We start from the raw sequence: 22,873 nt of genomic DNA, 5'->3' as shown, positions 1-22,873 counted from the left end.
AAAATGATCAATGTTTGTTTATGACAGAACATAAACAAGTCGGTCGGCGCAGGCACAAACTCGGAGTTTAAAAAAACTTAAATGTCTTCATTTTACGTGTTGTTTGACCTGTAATTCTTGATAAAAGAAATTAGATTATGCATGTTCATTTTGCTATTTATTGTGACTAACTTTTTTGTTTACTAGTTTTCGAGTTGATATACGAAGAGAGTACATAAATATTTAAGTCTGACTATGATGGTTTACTGAATGTTGACGTCAAGGCGGCGCAGCGAATACACATAAAATTGGTGTGAACCTCGGAAGAAGACCTTTTATTGGCCAAGAAATTGCTTAAATAAAAACTATAGGATAGAAAATAGTCAAAAGCTCGAGTTTATCGTTTTTTTAAATTGCTTTTTTAACTATAATTTTAAACAAAGGGACTACATATCAAGTTCTTTTTCTACACAGACTGATTTTAACAGTTCTGAGATATATATGGTATACAGAATGAATGTTAGAGAAGTTTTACAGTAAGTTGAGTTCTGGGAAGAAATAACTCGATTTTTTCCCCAAGAAATCAAGAATATAAAATATATCTAACTGTTGCCATTTTAAAATAAGAAGTAAAGATGGAAAATGAAGAATAGTGTATGTTTACCGTTCGTTTGTAAGGTGCTTATAAACATAGGACCAGTGAAAAACATTAAAATGACGTTGCGATGAGTTTGTGGTTGCGCCGGGTCATTTGATGTAAGCAAGTTTGTAAGTTTACCAGGAATGAACAAATAATGTCACTAACTTCAAAATGTTTACGCTAATAAAAGACATCCTGGTTTATTTTCTTGTGAAACAATGATTTATCTGTTTTCACAAGGGAGTAAGAGTAAATGTCTCACTAATTTCCGAACAACCCTCGTATAGGGAAATCGATTTTTTGGAACGCAGTTCGCAGTTCGTTATTAGCAATTCAAAAATGAACTGCATTCTAAAACGCAGTTGGTAATTCAAACTTCATTTTTTTTATATCTGGGGGCTATAAATTTTGGGGTTATCTACACGTGGTATACCACACTCACTGTAAAAATATGGATAGGTGGTCACCTCTAGCTATAGTTTTTGAAATCCGGGCCCTAAAAAATACACTATTCATTAAAATAGGATTTTAAATGTCGGGCTCGGAAAATCAAAGGGCCCCTACCCAATCGTAACTACTCGGCCATTTCCGCTGACGAAAAATAAAGTTATTTTTCGCCAGCGGAAATGGCCGAGTGGTTCCAATGTGGCCCCTACCCTGGGGGCTGAAAATTTCATGGTTATTGGTCCGCTAAAAGGACATAATATATAATATGAGATGATAAACAATATGTTAGATGTAGAGCATTTTACGAGGACGTGAATATTTAATGTCGTTTTTGGAGAAGGTTGTGAAAAGACCATGCAGGATTTGGTATTGGGCGCGCTTGATTTATCTTAACTGGGTGTACACCAGTGTGTATCAATGTGAACGGTTTGAATAGCATAATAAATACATTTAAATTGGGTGAATTCGTTTGCTTAAGGATATCTCCAGCGTTTACTTGCCCAAGGATATCTCCAGCGTTTTCTTGCTCAAGGATATCCCCAGCGTTTTCTTGCTCAAGGATATCCCCAGGGTTTACTTGCTATTTAGAAAGTACACAATGGATATCTACCGGAGATCTCTATACTGCATACTGCAGCTCTCCAATCGACCAAACAAATACATTCATTTCCGTTATATTTATTTTTAACTTCCCTCCACCATGTACACTACACCAAAAGGAAATAGTTGTTACCCAGAATCTGATGTTCGACTATCAGATGTTTTTCCTGATATAAATCATGGACGTAGATTTTATATACGTCCCTAGTTTCAATGGAATAAAATAAAGACATTTCTTTAACGGCTTTCATAAAAACGACAATTTATAAGCAACTTTGCAGGCACGCAGCATCAGAAGGGGGAGGGGGCAGGGGACGCCCGCATCCCCCCTCTCACAAACACACTTGATTTCTCGCAGCATTCTTTTTTCTTAAAGAACGTGGGGGGATAAGCCGAGGCATAAAACCACTTCAGTCCATTTGAAAAACCCACATTTTTGTCTTATAAATATCATTTTTGTTACATCTATTAAACATATGTTATCCTTTGCATTCAGTATTGTCAAAACCTTCAAAATTTGACTTCAAATTTAATTGATATTAGGACATCAAAATATGTATCTGCTTATTGAGCAACGAAATGCTAATGAAATCGGATCTTCAGACTATAGTTTTTATAGAGTGTGTCATTATACCATTTTTTTAAAGAACATATATTTATAAATCATGAAAATTTCATTTTTCAACTTTCAAAAAAATTGTACCAACACCCACTCTATGGTAAAAAGCAAGTTTTCTTACATCAATTTTCAAGATGATTGTCAAATGACCAACACCGAATTATGTTTGCGCAATAATAAATTGAGTTTATTATTCAAATGGATTCAAGCATATGATTCCGTAGTAGAGGGGTTAGCGAGGATTTCTTTGAACATAGAACCGTTTTAACAAGAGCTTGGAGTTTTGGCAATACGTGACAAACTCCGATTTGTTGAAGGCGGGGTCTACTTATGATTAACTGCCTAGTCAATGGCTAATACACATGAATATTTTGAACACAATGACACTCGCCTGACTTCACACAGAGATGAGGCAGCGTCAATTTCACACAGCAGAGCAGATCTTGGCAAACAACTTTCCGATTTTGACACTCTTTGAATAATAATAAGCATCTCTCAGCAAATTAGAAGAAAGCAGGTCAGTATCTGACAGCTTGTTTTGATGAGCAAACTAGATAGTAACATCCCTTAAAAAAAAATCCAAACTCTTGTTAAAACGGTTCTCAGTATGTTGAAGTAGGTGTTCGATTCTAATGAATCGTGTTGGTAATATTTTTAAATCTTTGTTTACTTTGTTTAAATTCGAAAAACTCTGTTGTTGTAAAGAAAAAAAAATTGCGTTATTATGAATTAAACACATGTATGGCGTGAAAAACACTGCTTTATTAAAAAATCTTGTGATGCATGTTCGAAATGTTGTGATGTATATTAAAACCTTGTTATGCATGTTCGAAATGCTGTGATGTATATTCGAAATGTTGTGGTGGATGTTCAAAATCTTGTTATGTATGTTCGAAATCTTGTGATGTATTATAATCTTTTGATGTATGTTCTATAATCTCTTTATGTATATTCAAAATCTTGTGATGTATATTCTATATTCTCTTGATGTATATTCAAAATCTTGTGATGTATATTCTATAATTTTGCGATGCATATTATTCAATCTTGTAATGGATATTTAAAATCTTGTGATGTATATTCGAAATCTTGTGATGTATTTTCTATTATCTTGTGATGTATATTCTATATCTTGTGACGTATATTCTATATCTTGTGATGTATGTTCAATATCTTGTGATATATATTCAAAATCTTGTGATACATGTTCAATATCTTGTGATGTATCTTCTTTAATTTTGTGATGTATATTCTATAAATATTGATATATGTTCTATAAATCTTGAAATTTGTGCAATAATTCCTTTGTTGGTAATATTCTGTATCTGGCAATTACTTCTGTCTCGCGCACCTCCTATTCCTTAAAAAATTCTTCGGGGAACATGGTCTGTTGCATTGTGTATGGTTGCAATCATCGAACTAAAATGGACTACGGTACACAGAAAAAAATGCATCAGGAATACATCAGGAATACTAAGGAACTATAAGAATTTATGATAAAAAATCTTACCAGGAGTATCTATTGATTTGTTTCGCCCAACATACTCATTAGTTATAATTTTAAATTTCCCTTGTTTAGTAAATGGGAGCTTCCTCATACTTCTTATCAATCAATGCTCATCACTGGACTTAATAACACATTTCTCCATGAACATAAAATTAATAAACGTACGTTATATATTTAACACATGTACTTTAACCAATTTCTATAGAATTTCCGTTATGATAAAGTGATTTATTCTAAATGTCTGTATACATTCATAGAGTGATTTATTCTAAATGTCTGTATACATTCAGAGTGATTTATTCTAAATGTATGTATACATTCAGGGAGCGATTTATCCTTAATGTCTGTATACATTCAGAGAGCGATTTATTCTATAAATGTCTGTATACATTCAGAGAGCGATTTATTCTAAATGTCTGAATACATTCAGAGGGTGATTTATTCTAAATGTCTGTATACATTCAGAGAGCGATTTATTCTAGATGTCTGTATACATTCATTGAGCGATTTATTCTTAATGTCTGTATACATTCAGAGGGTGATTTATTCTAAATGTCTGTATACATTCAGAGAGTGATTTATTCTAAATGTCTGTATACATTCAGTGGGTGATTTATTCTAAATGTCTGTATATGAATAGATCCACAGGACCCGATAATGTTTATAACGCCCACAAAGTAAATCCACAAAAACACCAATTTTACTCCAAACAATACATACAACATAATTTCTTTTAATGAGAAACCCCCAGACATTTTCTATAATTGACCCCCATACATGTAGGTATGAACTTCTGCTGGCAGGGTATCAATTTGATTTACATTTATAGAAACATTGCTCATAACGCGGGTATGATAAGGCAACTAACAGCTATCAAATTCCTCTGATCGATATGACGTCACAATAAGCAGCATGATGTCATATTTTACTCAGAAACATGTCGATTTTAACTTTATCTCTGGTTTATATTATAAAAATTACAGACATAAAATATCACTAGAAACTCTTCTAACTGAATGTATCTTCGATTTCTCTCTATTACGTATAATTATCATTGATGACGTCACAAGCATGTTTAAAAGAGAAGATCATGTCGGGAGACAAATTATCGGTATGCAGTGTAAACAATGCAGAAATAAGACTTATTTAATACAGATACCTAAGATTTAGATGAGTGTCAGTTCGAATATGATCAGGATAATACAGGCATGGATATTTTGTTTAATCAGCGAGTGTTATAAGGTAAGCGGATCGACATTTATATGGCTTGACCAGCCTTTCCTCTGTTAGTGTGCACAAAAAATGGCAAAAGTGTAACACTACCCTGGATATTAGGAAAGATGATTTTGGTAAATATCAACGGTATATGACCTAAACTACATGAAAAGTGCTGCTAGAATCCTATGCTTTGTTGTTTTAAACGAAAAATACGTATTATTTTCAATGAAATTTTAGAAGTTGAGAGGGTTTCCGATAAATATTTACAATATTTATTTTATGCGATGTACAATAGGATTCTAGCAGTAATACTAATAAATATGAACTAATTCCCAATCGAATTATTGTACAAAACATACAAATGAACTTCGGGGTAGTGTTACACTTTTTGATTTTTTGTTAAGGTAAAAAAGTGATCTATTTTTAACTGTCACGTGATACCATGGCACGGCAGCTTCAAAGATTGATTCGATTCCGAAGAAGAAAAATAATATCTTGGTGAACTCTTTCACTTGGTATTAATATCCAGCGCTGTTTTCATAAAAATAAACATTATTTAAATTGATTATAATTTTGATGGTCATTAAACTATGAGTTGCCTTAACCTACCCGCGAACGAGGTTTGTGTCCATCTTAACTATCGGCGCAAGTTTCATAACACAAATTCTATTGTCATTGTTATCCAAAGGCTTCAAAATATCTTGTGATGGGGTCATTTTACACCAAGAGTTGCATTCCATATTTGTTGACGCTCGTCGGGAGCTCCTGCCAATCGTTTTTTGGGCTCGATGTCGGCAGCTGGCGTTCCAAACATGGCCTCACCCAGACCTGAGCTGATCTCCGACAAGATGGCGGGATCTTTGTAATGTGTGACGGCTTGCGCCATGGCCTGTGCGCGCTCTGGTGGGTTGCTACTTTTGAAGATTCCTGATCCTACAAAGACTCCGTCTACTCCTAGCTGCATCAGCAATGAAACATCAGCAGGGGTAGCTAAACAAACAGTTGTAACAAGTAAGTCGCAGATAGTTAAAAAAAATCAAAGGTCCTATATTAACCTAAAATCGACAGTATCAAATCAAAAAATAAAACAAAAAAGAAATGCATACCTAGACCTCCAGCGGCAAAATTGACGACCGGAAGTCTTCCAAGTTCCGCTGTTTTCTTGAGGAGCTCTACCGGAACTCGAAGTTCTTTGGCGTAGTTATAAATTTCGGTAGAATCCATTGCCTGTGCAATTTTGATTTGTTTACCAATTGTCCGTGCGTGCTTTACAGCTTGTGAAACGTCGCCTGTCGATTAGAGCATAGAAAATTGTATTATTATATCATACATGTAGGCTTAAAATGAATTTAACCAACACTGAATATTCCTATAAGCGTAACATAGAAGTAACCTGTTCCGGCCTCTCCTTTTGTTCTTATCATGGCGGCACCCTCTGAAATTCTTCGTAAAGCCTCGCCCAAATCTCGTGCACCACAGACGAACGGGACTTTGAAGTCATGTTTGTTAATGTGGTTTTCTTCATCTGCTGGCGTTAATACTATAACAGAAAATACGACGTTTAGTCCGATTTAACATTATTTTTGTTAACTTAAGTCCGGATGAAGTGTCGCCATCTTTACCTATATAAACAAACCAGACTACTTCGCTTAAGGTGAAGGTGTTTAAAAGATATTCAGAGGTAAATGAAGTAATTATATGATATCAAGAGTAAAATGTCTCAGAAATCTTTTGGTAATAACATTTTCAAAGAATATATTCCTAAATTAGGTTTATGGTCCAAAACCATGCGCACCGTTTTGTGCGCAATAAATATAAAGTTTTTTTGTATGGATGAAACTGTATCTTTACGGTCCGTAAACCCAAATTTTCCCCTGAAGCTACAGTTCTGCAGTTAAGTCTTCCTAGTAGGAACAAAACAACACGTTATTTCAAACACCACTATTTTTGTTTTACTCTAATTTCATATTTTTCGAACCATTACTACACGTAGCAGTTTGGACAATGCATCATTACATATGATATATGAGCAATTTTGTTATAAAATTCTTAAAAAGTGTTAAACCAAGAATCGACAGGTGAACAGTCTAAATAAAAGTATGTTTTCTTTCGGAATATATTGTACCTTCAGATTCATCGATCATGTCGACACCGAGGGATTCCAGAATTTGGGCCTCCGCAAAATGCCCTATCCTCGCTTTGGCCATTACAGGAATTGTGACAGCAGCAATGATTTCTTTGATTAACTGATTAAAAATACCAAAAACCATATAATATTAATGGTCAATTTACTTGTTTGTAATATTAAATGGAAACTGCGATTAGAATGTCTGAATTAAAAAGAAAAACTAGATAGATTGTGGTTTGGGAAACCTACATTGTGGTGTACTTTTATCGAAATAGACAATAAAAATCAAGAATTATTTTGTAAATCTTTTCTTTCGCAAATTGCTACCTAAAAGCGTATCTCAATACGTTAGAGCGTTAACTACAAACTTGTAAGTCATAAGTTTAAAACACATTTTTTTGTCAAATATTGTATAAAAAATTCTAACACAGTGAAAGTATTCTGATTATAGTGTATTTTAATCCACTTTATACCGATAGGTGTCCCATACAGCCTTAAAGGGGCGTGATCACGATTTGGGTCAAATATTATTTTTCCGATTTTAATGTTTAAAATGCTCCAGGAAAGCAATTTTAATAGACAACCAAAATTTGAATGTCATTCGCTGGGTTATAAGTTACAAAACTTACAATTCTTTGCTATGTAAACAAAGCTTTTGTTTACATTTTGCACGTTGAAGTGAAAATTCCAGTTTTAGACCTAAAATGTATTTGTTAAACTTTAGGAACTGTTTATTTATGCTTAAAGTGAATAAGATGATAGACAAATCAGCTTGAAAAAGATGTGTACTGGTATATTGAACCCCTGTAAACAAAAACAGGACACGAGTCGTGTTTACATGACAAAGAATCTTTCTTATAAATCTTCGACTGACTCTTAAATCTCATTTGATCATTAGAAATGCATTCCTAAAGCATTGTAAATAGTAAAAACAGAAACATAGAATTTGAGCAAAATCGTGACCATGCCCCTTTAGTCATTTTCTATAAACAAAATAGATTTATATTAGGTAAAAATGCTCACAGTACTAATTAGGTACTTTGTTCTGTAAATTTCGTGATAACAAATGTCGTTTCAGTGAGAAGAATCACATCCATTATTTTGAACACGATCTTTTGATATATATTTACCTTTGGATCAGTCATCCGGGCAACTCCTCCTTGTCGACGAATATCAGCGGGAACTCTCTCTAAAGCCATAACTGCGCATGCCTAAACGAAGTTCGAATTCTTATTAAAATTACAATTCACACGCCTTTCCGACAATAAAAAATCCGAGCTGTCTTGGAAAGAACCATTCTGTTTCAATAATTGGAATATAAACTAAATTTGTGTGTTCTTTCTATGTAAAATTACGGCGAATAAACTTATTATTTCATATAGAGTAGCCATCTTCATGCCGTGAAAAGTTCCCTTGCTATCTGCCCTTAGTGAATAGTCATTCGACCCATTCTCTGGCAACATCTGATTTAAACCTTGTTTAATGTAGGACCTAAAGGTACTCTAGTTCGATCGAAGTCAACTAACTCTAAAATTTCCGACAGTTTCCTTCGGTATATAATATAAATAACAATTTAACTAATTGAACAGTTCTGTAGCAAGTTTATTAAGCCCGCCCCTACCTCCAATCCCTCCAAGACAGCAACTAAAAAATAGATATATGATATACAATATATTCATGATCACGTGACATTACCCCTGCCTCCTCGGCAATGCGGGCTTCTTGCGATGTTGTAACATCCATGATTATTCCGCCTTTTGCCATCTGAGCCAGACCCGCCTTGACTTTGAAAGTGCCTGTAAATTTATTGTGATGTTTAAATATTTTACTAACAATATAAGAAGGATTTTTTTTGTGCATACGCCATTTCGTATCACAATATTTCGAGTGTAGAACAGATACAGATAATATAAGCATACATGTACCCTAAACATCGCCGGTATAAAACTAGTCTTTGTTAAGAATGGACTTCCTATAGGAACGCTGTTAAGAATGATTTTTTAAATGTTCATTTCCGTCCTCTTATAGGCATTAAACAAGCCTTAGGTGGCAGGGGACAGTTTTTTTTATACAATTCATTGTCTGTAACTAGAATTTCCTCAGTTCCCATTCAGCACAAATACCTTTGATTCACTCATTATAAGGTCAATCACCAATATCTGAAGAAAATTACTAGTCAAAACCTGTAAACTTCTCTACATACTGGTTTTTATGAGATTTTGACTCTTTCATATTTTGCTAATTTTTCATGATTTTTCAGCTTTTCAGACTTCCCCCAGTTAATTCCCTGCATAGGGTTGACCTCCCGTACCGCGTGAATGTTACACTATCACATGTCAGAAACTTACCGATGTATAGTTTACAATGTCCCATTCACCTACTTTTCGTGTTATTTTACCTCCCGTCTGTAACTTGCAATTTCACTGTGTAAAGTCAACACAACAGTCATAGCCGCATGTTTCGCATTTTACTTCTGATTCGCATGTACCTAAAATATGGGGCCTACATATTGCATATCAGTTTCAACAAGAGACACCCCTCTAACTAATGATAATCATAAAAAATCATTTCATGAATTTTAGCAACACTCATAAGCCTTCAAGTACAGCAACTCTCAATTTTACAAAAATATTGAGGGTACTTTGTCCGAAACTGTCCCTTGCAACCTTATACTTCCATTTTCTTTGTACCGCCTGTTAGATTATAGTTTATTTTGGCATACATTCTAAGTGTGCGTATGAAATATGCATTTATTAATGTTTTTTTAATAAACACAATTCCTGCCACTTTCAATCTTTAATGTAGCTTTATATGCAATATAAGACTTTAAGACTTATCGATCCTAACAAGTATAAATCCACTCTCCAAAAAAATAAGTTATCTTCAATCCTAATGGTCATGTCTAACTTGGCAAAAAAAAGGGGAAGGGGGAGGCTAATCCCCCTTAGCCCCCCGGTTCCGACGTCTATGGTGCTAGCATAAAGTTCCATCTACGAGATCCGCCCATGGCAATGTTTCTGTTTTATTTTGTTTTTAATTAGATGACTGACCTGTTTGCTGTACTTTGGCGACATCTTGTAGTTTGAGGTTGGTGACATCGAGGTCATTACCTGCAAACCAATTAAAGACAATGACTTAAAGAAACTGCGTAGTGCACTGACGGTTCAGTGTGATGAATGGTCCAAGCCATTGTATATGAGGAGCGCTTATCACGAAGTTTATCACATTTAAACAAAGGGGACACATTATGTATGTATAATGAGATATTTAATTAACTAAACATAGTGCGTTTGTCGCAAGGTCGATTACATTCACAATGATACGATGTTTGTTAGTCAGTACATTGTATTTGGTTTAGGGATCCTCAAGTTTCGCCTACAAACCCAAACTTTATATTTCTTTGAGACATGGAATTCAGGCATGCGTTCGACTCGACGAGTTCAATTTTGAGGAGAAATTAAACTTTTAGAAATTCTTAGCTATTCAAAGAAAAAAGAACAAAACAAAACTGCCTGCTGAGTTCGAACTTGGGACTTTATTCGTTGCTATAGTAAATGCTCTACAAAATAGATTACTCAAACTTCGCGCTACAAACAAAATCACCTTGTTGTACCGTAAAAAGTTAAGGTCACGGGTGTCGAGGACCCTTAAATGAGTTCATTGACAGTGGGAGTGGTTGGAGACAATTATTTTAACCTGAAAACAATAAACATTTAAAAATCAATGGACGAAAGACTATAAACAATTCTTTATTACAGCGTTTTATCACAATTTATTATAGAACTTATTGGCACAGTTTATTATGGAATTTATTTAATTGAATATCAATTGGTGTATTCTGTATGAAAACAAGCATTCTGAGAGTATTGCATTAGCAATACACGTCCCCTACCGGTTTGTGAAAAATGTGAAAACAATGCACTGTTATGCAGAATATCGAACCCGAACATTAAAAAATTGGAATATAAAAAATTAATTTTCTCGAAAATATGTAAACCAGACGCTACAAAAGTGTAAACTTGATCTGTAGTTTGACATTTTGAAGCTGTTCAGCAAATTTCATATTATTCCTTAAACGCGTAAAGAAAAAAAAGTGTGGAAAACTGAAGTGGGACAGACAGACAGACCGACAGACGGACGGAGGGGCAGACGGACAGACGGACGGACTGACGGACGCAGAGGATAACTATAGTCCCCTCCGGTGAAACCGGTAGGGGACTAATAAGTTTAGAGAGAGCCACTATACGATCCTCCATTTGATCTGTAACTCTATCAAAGAAAATCTTTGTAAACGTTTTCTTTTTTTGGCGTACAGAGTCAGCAACGTGCGTTAAAGTATCGCTGTTCGGAATATAAAAAGTGTTCACTGAGTTGTATTCAGATTATATTAGAGTTTTAATGTGAGACAAATATCGATAACAGCTGTAATCGCCGTCTATTTTTTTTATAATTTCATATAAAGCATCATAGGTAAAAATAATCGATAACACTGCACAAACCTGTAGCTGTAAATATATTGTAAATAAAAACAAATTAGTTTTTCAAATAGTACGAGTCCCAGACCATACTAATGTTCATATTTGTATTTACAAGTAGGCTTATATAAAAGAGAAAAAAATCGGTGACACTTTAATTGTTTATTTAAGATCAGCTGAAGGTAGCTTGTGTAGTTTACTGATTAACATTCAACTAAAAACGCATTCAGTCAAAGTCAAACTAGGTAGTGGCGGATAAAGGAGTTTTGAAAGGGGGCTCAAAAAGCAAAGTCTTGGTGGTGGCCAGGGGGCGAAACATGGTGGACGCTCCCACGTTTTGTGGGGTGTTAAGACTCTTTTATGGGCTATTTTTGACATGTACATGTATACAACTAAAACTGACTTAACATTCTTTTTCTGTAGTTTTAATAATAATTGATCTTTAAATTTTGTTCAAAAGGAGAAGGGGTTCACCCCCTCCCCCCTCCTCCGAACGCCCTTTAAATCCACAAGTGCTATGGGCAGTTTTGATACCAATTAAATTTCATGTAGATGCCATTTTATCAGAAAGTTTGAACACATATAAAGGTAACAATTATATAGAAAACATTTCATCACAATAATATAAAGAATATATCTTACCGTTAGAAACACCGTTCATGATGATGCACTATATGGACTAAGGCTGCGGTCGGTGTAATCACCTATAGAACGCTAAAACCTGCCTGGAACTGGTTTCTAGTTGTTAAAATAAAACTTGAAAGGCTAGGGCCGTGTGTTTATCACTGTAGATGTTGAACGCGACCTCCCTGTTTTTATCTAATCCGAGCCAGCTGGTTGTGTAAGTTCAGTGTTTTATAACTGATAATTATGTAAGGAGGCTATTGTGACGCAATTCGCCATGGTCTTTGTCCACAGTTTCAGCTAGTGTGTTTGGGGTAAGTAGGTTGACCCGCCAGGGATTTTTCCGTTCAGGGTAAATAATTTTAGGTCCATTGTTGTGTAAACATTTAACTAGAACTGATTAATTATCATGTGTTTTAACTGCACGTAGGGATACGAACTACTAGTATTATCATAGAAAATATTATTAATGTCACACATTAATTCAGTGATAATCAAATAATACTGCAAGGACTGTTTGTTTGTTTTATTGAGACGGTTTCTAGAGTCATTAAGAAGCCGTGTTATCACCGGAAACAAGTACTCGTAGTGTACTGAGTGCAGAGTGTGTAGTATAAATGTCTCGTTATTACATTATAGCAGTAAACACAGCTGTGTATGTAAAAGCACAGTTATTTCACATTACTCAGTTCCTATTATAATTTACCGATTGTTCATGAAGTGATAGATCCACAAGAATATTGTTTATACATGTATATTTTTAAATAAATTATCTTTGTATTGTATTTTAGTGTGATACAAAGAAAATTGTCAAAAGATGCCCCTGCTAACAGAATGTGGTCACACAGACTCAGTCAGAATCGGAATCTTGGAGGTCCAAGGGGCTTTTCTTGAACATAAAATTGCTCTGCTGAAAGCAACAGAAAAATTACAACTGGTCACCCCCATTGAAATATCTGAAGTGCGTCACCAAAGCCACGTGAGCTCCAGTCTGGATGGGATAATAATTCCTGGGGGCGAGAGCACAACCATCAGCCTCTTCTTGAAAAGAAACAACATGGTAGAACCGTTGAAAAAATGGATAGAAGACAGGAAACACGTGACCTGGGGAACGTGCGCAGGAATGATAATTTTAGCGAAACAAAATGAGAATCAGAAAATAGGTGGGCAACCAACGGTAAGTTATTCATAAAATTCACTTTACAGATACAAAATCGAGAATAAATTGGTTAGGCTTAAGTAGTGTTGGACTTAACATCTTGAATAATTAAAATGGCCCACATTCAGTTGATGAAAATAGCTCTTAAGTACTTTGAAGTATTTATGAATTATTGAGCAATCGGTATTTTAATTCTGGCGTGTGCGTACTACAGTTACTATTATAGTACTTGATGATATTCTAATAGGTAAATGTCTTTCGTGTTAGTCTATTGATTGATCACCAACCTTCCCTATTTGTAACATTCAAACTTCATAGAAAGGCTACTTAATGTAGAAAGATTTCTAATTTAGTCATTTAGTCATAAATGAAAATATCATAACTTGTAGGACACAACGCCGTAATGTTATTATCATTTATATAATTGTTTCTTTGAATTATTCATATAATAATTTTATCATATGCCTGCAATAACGTGTTTCATGACCGCGAAAGACAGTTCCCATTTGACTTACTACAACTCTTATGAGAATGATACGTATTCTCGTGGCCAAGGATCTGTAAAATTGTTATTATCCCCTCGCGCAACTTGTTGCAAAGGGGATATAGCATCGCTGCTGTGAGTGTGTGTATGTATTGTGTGTCTTCTTCATCTTGGAAGCAAGATTTAAAGAAAACCCTTGCACAAATATTTATCAAACTTCGTACACTTGTTTCGCATGGTAAAAGGACAAACCCTAATAATTTTCAAGTCAATTAGTTGAAAGCTTTTTATTATATCGTTACAATAACATAATTTTAAACAGAAATTTTATGTACTACTTGACAATAACTACTTCCGCTTCACTACTGTGAAATTAAAGTGAAAGTAAGCAGTTCAAATCATCAACTTAGTAATTTTTGGATTTAAATTTAGTACATGTATAAAAAAAACTTTTTTGTAGTAATGGAGGGTTTGTACAATTTGGTCGCCTCATTTGCATTTACATAACTGTATATTCGTTAATTATGCATCACCTACACAATAATTCATGTCGCAAGGGGATGCTCCGCTTATCGATGCCCTTGTTAGAGCTTGAAATTCAACGAACATTTAATTTCGTTTATCAAATCAACAACTAAATCGAACAAAATTGGTATTCAATGAATATTGAGTAAGAAATGTATTTATATTAGTTATCTTTTTTTTTCTCCAGTTGGGGGTCATGGATACGGATGTCTCACGGAACTTCTTTGGTCGTCAAGTCAACAGTTTTGAAGCAGACATAAGTCTTAGTGACAGTTTTTTGAAAATGTGTCCGGGAGAGAAAACCTTTCACGGCGTTTTCATCCGGGCACCTGCCGTGGTTCAAACTTTCTCACCAAAGGTTGAAGTCCTCGCCTCTCTGAAACGAGCGGACATGTCCGAACCGGTGGTTGTGGCTGTCCAGCAGGACAATGTAATGGCCACCGCCTTCCACCCGGAACTGACGGAAGACGTCAGGTGGCACCAGTATTTTATAGAGCGTGTCTACAAGAACAAACAGGCCATGACCGGAACATGATTAGGTTGTTCTAGATCTTTTAATGCAGTTACCTCTCTTTTACTACTCAAGAATTTTTACTTTTATTAAAAATAGTACTGTGTGGATTTTTTCAACGTTTTCTTTTATTTCGATTATTTGTGTCTTTTACAAAAATGAGAATAAATACAATGTTGTTAGGGTTTTTTTAAATTTGCTGTTCTTACGAAACAATAATATGGCACTAGCCTTGTTTAAGGTTGAATATCCCTCTGATAAGAGAGATAACTTCTGTAGAAAATAATCTCACTTTGTTAGTTCACAATTGCTAAGTCAGGTAGCAACAAGGGAGGCGGTGCTGGGCCCCAATTTATGTTGGAAGGCGACATTTATTTATATATCACATATAGAAAAAGAAAATATGAACAGAAGGAACAGAACCCAAACTTTCGGCAGGGGGAAAAGTAAAGAAAATTTTACAAAAAATTGCAAGAGGCGAATCATATTAATCAAAATTTTTATGAGGCAATATTTACTTGTATACCCCCCCCCCCTCCCCCAATGGATTATTTTTGTTAACAACACATGAACAGTACGTGTTTAATGTTTTAGGACAGGGAATTTTTTGATGAAATTTTTCTCTCTATTTATAGATCGTTCATAAAGATGAATGAATTATATTTTAGGAAAATGTGACAATTGCAAACTCTAGACTTAGTTATGGTCGTTTGAAACTTATAACATAAAATTGAATAAGGGTTTTCTATTCTGAGAAAAAGATATGGGACAACAGAATTTAAAACGAAACCAATATCAATTTTTATTTAAGACAATATGTCCCTACATTGAAATCATACCAATTACTGGAAGATCATTCGATCCCTTATTTGCGTTAAAAAATGCTCTAGATCTGGTTTACATTTTTAGCATTTTAAACCGTAAGGATTCATTTTCTATTATCTTATCCAAATTTAAAAACAGAAAACCCCTTCTGAAAAATTAGAAAATGTAGCAATCTATCATGTACTGTACATGTATGTTAAAATGTAAATCCTTTAATAGTCTATGATAAAGAAAGATAACTCTTGCTGATTGAAGCAATTTTTGTTACAACCCTATACCAAAAAGTTCCTATTCTGAACTAAAAAGCAGCGCTTTATTATGTTTTTTATATGAATTGGCAATGTATATAAATAAATATTATATCATATATAGTTAATATTTTGAATTTTCTGCTGCAATAGTAAAATTTTTCTAATCACTTTGTCTAGTTTTACAAGACTTTAACCCGTGCGTGTACGGGTTGACATTGCATATGATATCGGACATTTATCAGTTTATGAAAAAGATGCATCGATACACCGTTTTAAGGCTGTATATACCTTTCATCTTAAAAATTAATTCAAATTATTGAAGAATTCAACCCTTTTTCACCACCGTTTTTTACTCGCTTCAAATTTGCACACCGTGTTGACATTCGTAACTCTCGGGATTTTTCATAGTAAATGAAATGTGTTAGAGTTATCTCCCGTATTTTCTTGGATGAACAGAATATATGTAGCAATTTCCAACAAGAAATCATATTGACGAAAGCGTCAAATGGGCCGCAAAAAATATAATTGTTGTAAGAATCATCACTGGTTGTTTACATCAAAAACACATCACAAAGAAGAAAATAACGAGTTGGTTGTACTGATTTTATGGTAAATTTTAATATGTTTTTAGTAACACGTTTTTATGTTTAACATTTTACTACCATTATTAAGAATCGAGTTCGTGACTGTAAGCATTTCTAACGGTAATTGTATGACTTTTGCCATAGTATGAAGTAATATCATTTATATAAATTTTCATGTCATTCGGGTCTATGTCCCCTATACCGATCCCAATACATTGTTTTGAGAAGAATAAAATAATCCGAATTTTCCCGAATAGATTATAGTTTCGATAAAAGCGCACCTAACACGAGTCTATGACCTAATTTACATTTACGAGCAAAACAAAAAATATGTAATATTTTCTAAAAGGCAAAAAAAATATTTCTTCATGGTAATTTACTTTTCATTCATAAAAAAGCATAGTATTTATTCTGTAAACAAAAAGCTATCTCGCAGAAACGCAGTTACAATATATAATGTATATCAAATATCGGACCGCCTTCTGGCGACCCAAAATGAGAATTTACACGTATTTGTATTATCTTTTCTGAGTTTATCCATCCAAATGTGATATTGTGGTAACATAAACTAAATAGCCTCCCGTGATTTAGCGTGAATGTAATGCGCCTGCGCAAGATTGTAAAATCCAAAACATCCAAATGATTTCCGGAATTTTTTTTAAGGAAATCGTTTGGTTATTAATATAGTGGTATAGATTAGACACATTATCAATTTTTGAAAAATATAGCAGCGCTTCAAAGAGCATGAAAAAATATTTTATTTTTACACTTGTGAAATAGTTTGACTTTTATTATTCACACAAAAGTGACAACATGATGTATTATATTTTCACCAGCTTGATAGTTTCTTCTTTATGCCTTAAGAAATCTGATCGTGTTCATATAGACACTGACGAAGCCAGATCAGGATCTAACCAGTTCAAATATACGCACACTTTGAACTTTTGGAACATACGATGACGGTATTTATTTTGTAATGTGACATCATTTATGTAAATACCGATAATAAATGATGTTTACATTCTAAATTGGTATTTTTATATACTCTTAGTTTTGAGGGTTACTGTGTACTGTGAAGGATTAGTTCGTGATTGGATGAAACTGTAAATGTTACTTCAATGACGGCACGAGCTACAATTAAGGAATAAATAATCATTCTTTGAGTTTTATGAGATGATAATTTCGGTCGGGACGGGATCAAATCCAATAAAGCCCGAAGGGTTTTATGATAGATTTGATCACGCCCCGACCGAAATTATAACCCCCTAATTCTCAAAGAATGATTCCTTATTACTTATATTTATATGATTTTAAGCCATTGCACGATTAAATATTTAAATATAGATAAGCAAATCCCGTTGGCGCCCCAATTATTACGTCATTTGAAATGATGGGGTTTATAGTACAAAATTGATACGTAGTACATGTATTATCACATGACGCTGAAAAATGTAAATATGGATAGATAAGTGAACATGTTTTTTTCTCTATTGTAAAGTACAGTCAGAGCTTTAGGTTAGACGACACTTTCCTTAGTTTTTTATAACCTTTTCAAGGAATTTGTTCTTGATTTACTACTACTTTAATTTGACAAGCTTTCTTGCAAAAATTTAGGGTACCTTACGAGGCTTTTGTGCAAGATAATAAAGTATGCAATTTCCTAGAAAAAATTATTCAAAATACACTTGAATTGCTGATATGAAATTTTTGGCATACAAACATGTATATCTTTATTTTTAAAATTTAATCATTGGTATATTATCAGGCCGTTGACATTTTGAAAAATAATTATGCTCCATGAACGAGTCGTCTGACTTATATAAAGGGGGAGGGGGCCATATTAAATGTTTTTTTAGGGGGTTCTAATCTTGACCTGCTACAGGGGAACTCTATGCTACAGAACTGCATGGTAGTGGACGTAAACATTTAATATAATTCTGCATGAATTTAAACAATGACAATCAATGCTTTATTTTGGTTGTTCATAAACGTATGCAGGTAGCGAGCATTGCAGAAACTGTAAAATGTTTTGCAATGATTGCTAACTTCATAGCTAGTTTGAAACACCAAAAGACAATTATATTGTTGTTGTTCATATCTATCTTTGGATCTTTCTTTAATTTTCCAAAAAAGTGAGTTAAAATACGTAAAGTACTCTTATTGTACATCAGTACGCTACCAGATGGAACAGTCAATTTTGTCATAAATGGAACACATGCGATATTCAGTTTGTCTGCGCGGCTTGTTGTGTTTAAAGACCGACCTCGGTAATCACTGGGTATGCATGAAGTATGGCTTTTCAGAATGTGACTAACACTGATGTTTTCTTTAAAGTTGTTTGATCTTTTTATACAGGAAAGAGACGCATTTTTGGAGTCATCCTCTACATGTTTATTGTACAAGTATCTGCCTGACACTTTTTCCTTACAATTTCATTTGCGTAAAAATATTCCGGAAAACCTTGTTGTCCTTTTAACAAAATATAGACTGTCATCGCATATGCTTTTGGTAGAGAAAGGCCGTTATAATGGATCTATCAGATCGATGCGTATCTGCAAATATTAGGTTTAGTCGAGAATGAATTCCATTTTATACTTATCTGTCCTTTTCATAAATGTCTACGTGTATTGTATTTAAAAAAAATATTACTGGACTCGTCCTTCAATGTTCAAGATAGTTCAACTCCTTGGCATTCATAATCGCAAACAATTGTGCCATCTCGCAATGTATCTGCGTGAGGCTGGTAAAAAACGGGAATGTCCGACTATTCGTACATCCAATTAATGTATTACCATTATTATTATTATTTACATAAAGTTTTGATTTATTGATTTATAGGGTCTCTCCTCCTATGAATGTGCATTTATGTATAATATTTCTTGTGAAATATTTTATAACGTTAATATTAGTAGTGGCGTGTGCTTTTGCTAGAGTGTATGGATATGTTAATAAAACCATTTTAAAAGACCTTGGACTTTCAGTAGGACGTAACTATCTATTTCTTGCGTCAAAACAAGTTAAAAATGACGCGGTTTCAAGCGAAATGTGCACCAATTGCGTAGGCTTAGCTCAAAAGCCAGACAAATCTTGTTGATTTCAGAGAGCTATGGCTGGATGGCTGACAATGAAATAGACAGGCCTACGTCACATTGCTGTTTAACACAACTACTCAAAGTCCAAGCTCTTGTTAAAATGGTTCTAAATATGTACATATGTTACAACTGCTTATAATTCATCCGAATTGTAGCAAATAAACAATACAAAGACCGACGGCATCCAAACATGAACATCCAATGCTTAAAATTAAGTGACACTAAAGCGATGCGCGACAATTTAACAAGAGCAGGTCTACATGAAAAATAATATCCGTGTAAAGTTTTCGGAAAACTGTTTCCAACTTTACATTCCTTATGTTAAAACTCTTAGAGTATCTTTCAAGATTTTCACAAGGAGTTTCAAATAACACATGTCTACACGTTCAAGTTTGATTTAATCTTTCGAATACCGAAATCCAATAATTTTAATATTGAAAACCAAATCGTTGAAAAAAATGCATGGAAAAACAACATGTATTATCAAATTAAACTTGATTTATTTTGTACACAAGTTCATAATGAAATTCATAATGAAATTATCGATACAAATATGAGCCCTATTCAGAAACCACAGTATCAATGACCAATTTGAGCAGTTTAGGAGCAACAATTCCTGGATTTGTCCTCATAAAAGTGGGATTTCATTCCAATAATAAGACTGGCGGTCAGTCGCCCTGAAAGCGTCAAAGTTCTCACTCCATAACGTTAAGGTCATCAAATCAACAGCTAGCTGACGTCATATATCATATTTATACAACATGCTTTATAGTACAAACAATTCAGCTACTGGTACCTCAACGTCTGTTTGTGTAGGAAAAATAATTAACATTTTACAGCCACGGTAAAAAATAATTTTTTCGCAGATATAATTATTCCGTCGCTTTCTGTTTTAAAAACAGCTTCAAAAGAAATAATGAAATGAGTTTAATCATCCCGAGGGATGACACCATTTCTGAATAATATTCATGGAATATTGCATAATTAGCTTTTGCACTGAAATGCGGTGTTGTAATGAAATGAAATAATGTCTTTAAAAATTGTATTGGTACAATAATGATGATTTTGTATTCAACCCCCATTCGGAAAAATTAAGATTTATTATATGATGATATCCTATTGGATGAATTTTCCAATTTCGAATAAAAATTCTAGGTATTAGCATTTTTTATTAACATCACTGCAAAAGTTAGAAGAAACCAAACTTGTTTTGAGAGTATTTCACAGTAATTTCCCGAGCAAAAAGTCTATCCCAGAAAAAGGATTTGTACATGACTTTGTTTGTTGAATCAAAATCAAAGTTCATGATAAGTAGTTTGTAACGTCATTTTAAAACAATAAATTATAGAATCTCAAAAGTGGAATCTTCTTTGCTCATTAAATGTTTGTTCGGAAAAAAAATAGAAAGAGAAGAAATTGTTAGAAAGAAACATTGATGAAAAATATAGAATAAAGAATGTGAATGATATCAAGACCCAAAGTAAGGGAATACGTGGGAATGTGAAAACGGTAGTTTGTGCTGACATTTCCCGTGGTTATCCAATACAAAGAATTGTCTTTTATTAATTTTCAATCTAAAGTTGAAAATGATATTTGTCATGTAATTATTTTCAATTTTAGATTGAAAATTAATAAAAGACAGAATAGTGAAATTGGCTGGGGAAATTTGCTTTGAAACGCATAAGAAAATTACTTTAACAGATTTTGGAATACCAAGATAATGTCCTCCCTATGGTACCATTCCCATAAGTGCATTTTAATATATTCAGTGCCTATGTACTAGACTTTATCAGAAAGGTGAATACGTATAGGCAGTAAGTTCAAGGATTCCTAACATTAACCACGTCTGTGTAATGTGAAGGTTTTTGGAGTAATTGAAGACCGACGAGATATCGCGTGTTCGGGCTCTTCGGAAACACATCCCACAATGCACAAAACAAAGTATTAAAGGAATTAATTCTCGCGTGATTTTCAGCAGTTACGCCGAGACCTTTGGACTTATCCTCATGTTATAGCAGTTACCGCACCTGTAGTTTGTGCTAACATTACACGTGGTTATCCAATACAAAGAATGGTGAAATTGGCTGAGGAAACTGGCTTTGAAACGCATGGAAAACTCTTAACAGTGTTTGGAGTATTGCCCCTCCCTATGGTACCATCCCCATAGGTACAATTTGATATATTCAGTGCCTATGTACCAGGCTATATCAGGAAGATGTGTCCCAAATATTATCTATAACTTCAAAGCAGCACATAAAAGAAACGAAGAGACTCTTAAATTATTGATTTTTCAACAACAAAAATTATTCTCGTTTCCAAAATTTTAAAGTTTTTGCAAGATACCGGTTATCGGTTCAAGTATATTCTTTGTATTTTTAAAGTTATTTCAGATTTTTGTGCAAAGCAAACTTAAATTTAAAAAAGGTAGACATCGATGATTAAGCAAACGCTTCTTCTTCTTTTGCATTGTTCGCTGCTTTAAAACCCATTTGAAACTCTAAAAAATTAAGGCATTTCACTGTTCTTGAAAATGAACATTGCAGAAAAATAGATATACTGAGAGAAGGCCTAAATGTATTGAGGGCTGACTGCCATAATATATAAACAGTTGTTGTAGCCTTAAGATGTATCTGTCAAGCAATTGTGTCTCATGTTAGCTTTACGTAATTTCAAGATATTAACCTCAAGTGAAATCACGTGAGCTTTTTTCATGCGAGGCACAATCGCTGGACACCACAAGAAAAAAAGAAATCCGTACCTTCTAATTGTTTGTAACAATTTAGTGATCGGAAATGAATATGTATAACACACTTTGATTACATCATATGAATAATTAACGTGGGTTTCAAATGTAACTATGAATGGAAAAATAGCTTTCTTTACGCTTTATGCCTTGAAGATAGCGATCACTGCAGAAAGAAATTATATTACTCATACCCGATGTTGCAGTATAGCTAGAGTTTCAAACCATCACCAAATCATTTACTCGTAGTCAACCAGATACAAATAATAAATATTTTTGAAATGAACACAGACACTGAACGTAAACCGGTTTTTTATTAAATGCACAACGGGCTAGACGTGTAATCCTGGATTTACGATTTTAATGAACGTAAATTTAGTGAATGGTTATAACAATGCTACTTCATGAGGATCCTTCCAATGTCCTACTGATTTTGAAATTAAGACCTGAATATTTTTGTTT

General features: G+C 33.9%; 2 protein-coding genes across 4 annotated transcripts; one reads left to right on the top strand and one right to left on the bottom strand.

The window, feature by feature from the left end:
- Positions 1-5,629: 5,629 nt before the first annotated feature.
- On the bottom strand, positions 5,630-12,391 carry LOC128157199 (pyridoxal 5'-phosphate synthase subunit SNZERR-like). Its single transcript, XM_052819641.1, has 8 exons — positions 12,256-12,391; positions 10,189-10,248; positions 8,834-8,934; positions 8,269-8,349; positions 7,136-7,256; positions 6,404-6,550; positions 6,117-6,299; positions 5,630-6,000 (listed from the first exon to the last, which is right to left on the bottom strand). Exons 1-8 carry the CDS (start codon positions 12,272-12,274, stop codon positions 5,723-5,725), a joined length of 990 nt encoding a protein of 329 aa, XP_052675601.1. The 5' UTR covers positions 12,275-12,391; the 3' UTR covers positions 5,630-5,722.
- On the top strand, positions 12,323-15,031 carry LOC128157204 (pyridoxal 5'-phosphate synthase subunit PdxT-like). Of its 3 annotated transcripts, none has more exons than XM_052819670.1 (3): positions 12,323-12,454; positions 13,029-13,414; positions 14,593-15,031. In XM_052819670.1, the coding sequence occupies exons 2-3, from the start codon at positions 13,055-13,057 to the stop codon at positions 14,938-14,940; spliced, it is 708 nt and encodes a 235-aa protein (XP_052675630.1). In that variant the 5' UTR covers positions 12,323-12,454; positions 13,029-13,054; the 3' UTR covers positions 14,941-15,031. The 3 variants fall into 3 exon arrangements, with proteins under 3 accessions (XP_052675630.1, XP_052675615.1, XP_052675622.1); XM_052819655.1 differs by having other exon boundaries at positions 12,411-12,551; XM_052819662.1 differs by lacking the exon at positions 12,323-12,454 and adding an exon at positions 12,459-12,589.
- The last annotated feature ends 7,842 nt before the right edge of the window (positions 15,032-22,873 follow it).

This window comes from Crassostrea angulata, chromosome 1, assembly GCF_025612915.1.
Source record: "Crassostrea angulata isolate pt1a10 chromosome 1, ASM2561291v2, whole genome shotgun sequence".
In the NCBI taxonomy this organism is placed as follows: domain Eukaryota; kingdom Metazoa; phylum Mollusca; class Bivalvia; order Ostreida; family Ostreidae; genus Magallana; species Magallana angulata.
The sequence above is the reverse complement of the archived record's forward strand: the minus strand, read 5'-3'. Positions and strand labels throughout refer to the sequence as shown.

What these genes read in the sequence shown, in the direction of transcription:
- LOC128157204 (XM_052819670.1), top strand. Translation starts at nt 13,055, where the DNA reads ATGCCCCTGCTAACAGAATGTGGTCACACAGACTCAGTCAGAATCGGA. An exon ending in AAATAGGTGGGCAACCAACG is followed by an intron (nt 13,415 to 14,592) that starts GTAAGTTATTCA and finishes TTTTTTCTCCAG; the next exon opens with TTGGGGGTCATGGATACGGA.
- LOC128157199 (XM_052819641.1), bottom strand. An exon ending in CCCGGATGACTGATCCAAAG is followed by an intron (nt 7,257 to 8,268) that starts GTAAATATATAT and finishes ATTTTTAATCAG; the next exon opens with TTAATCAAAGAAATCATTGC. An exon ending in AAAAGGAGAGGCCGGAACAG is followed by an intron (nt 6,300 to 6,403) that starts GTTACTTCTATG and finishes TCTAATCGACAG; the next exon opens with GCGACGTTTCACAAGCTGTA.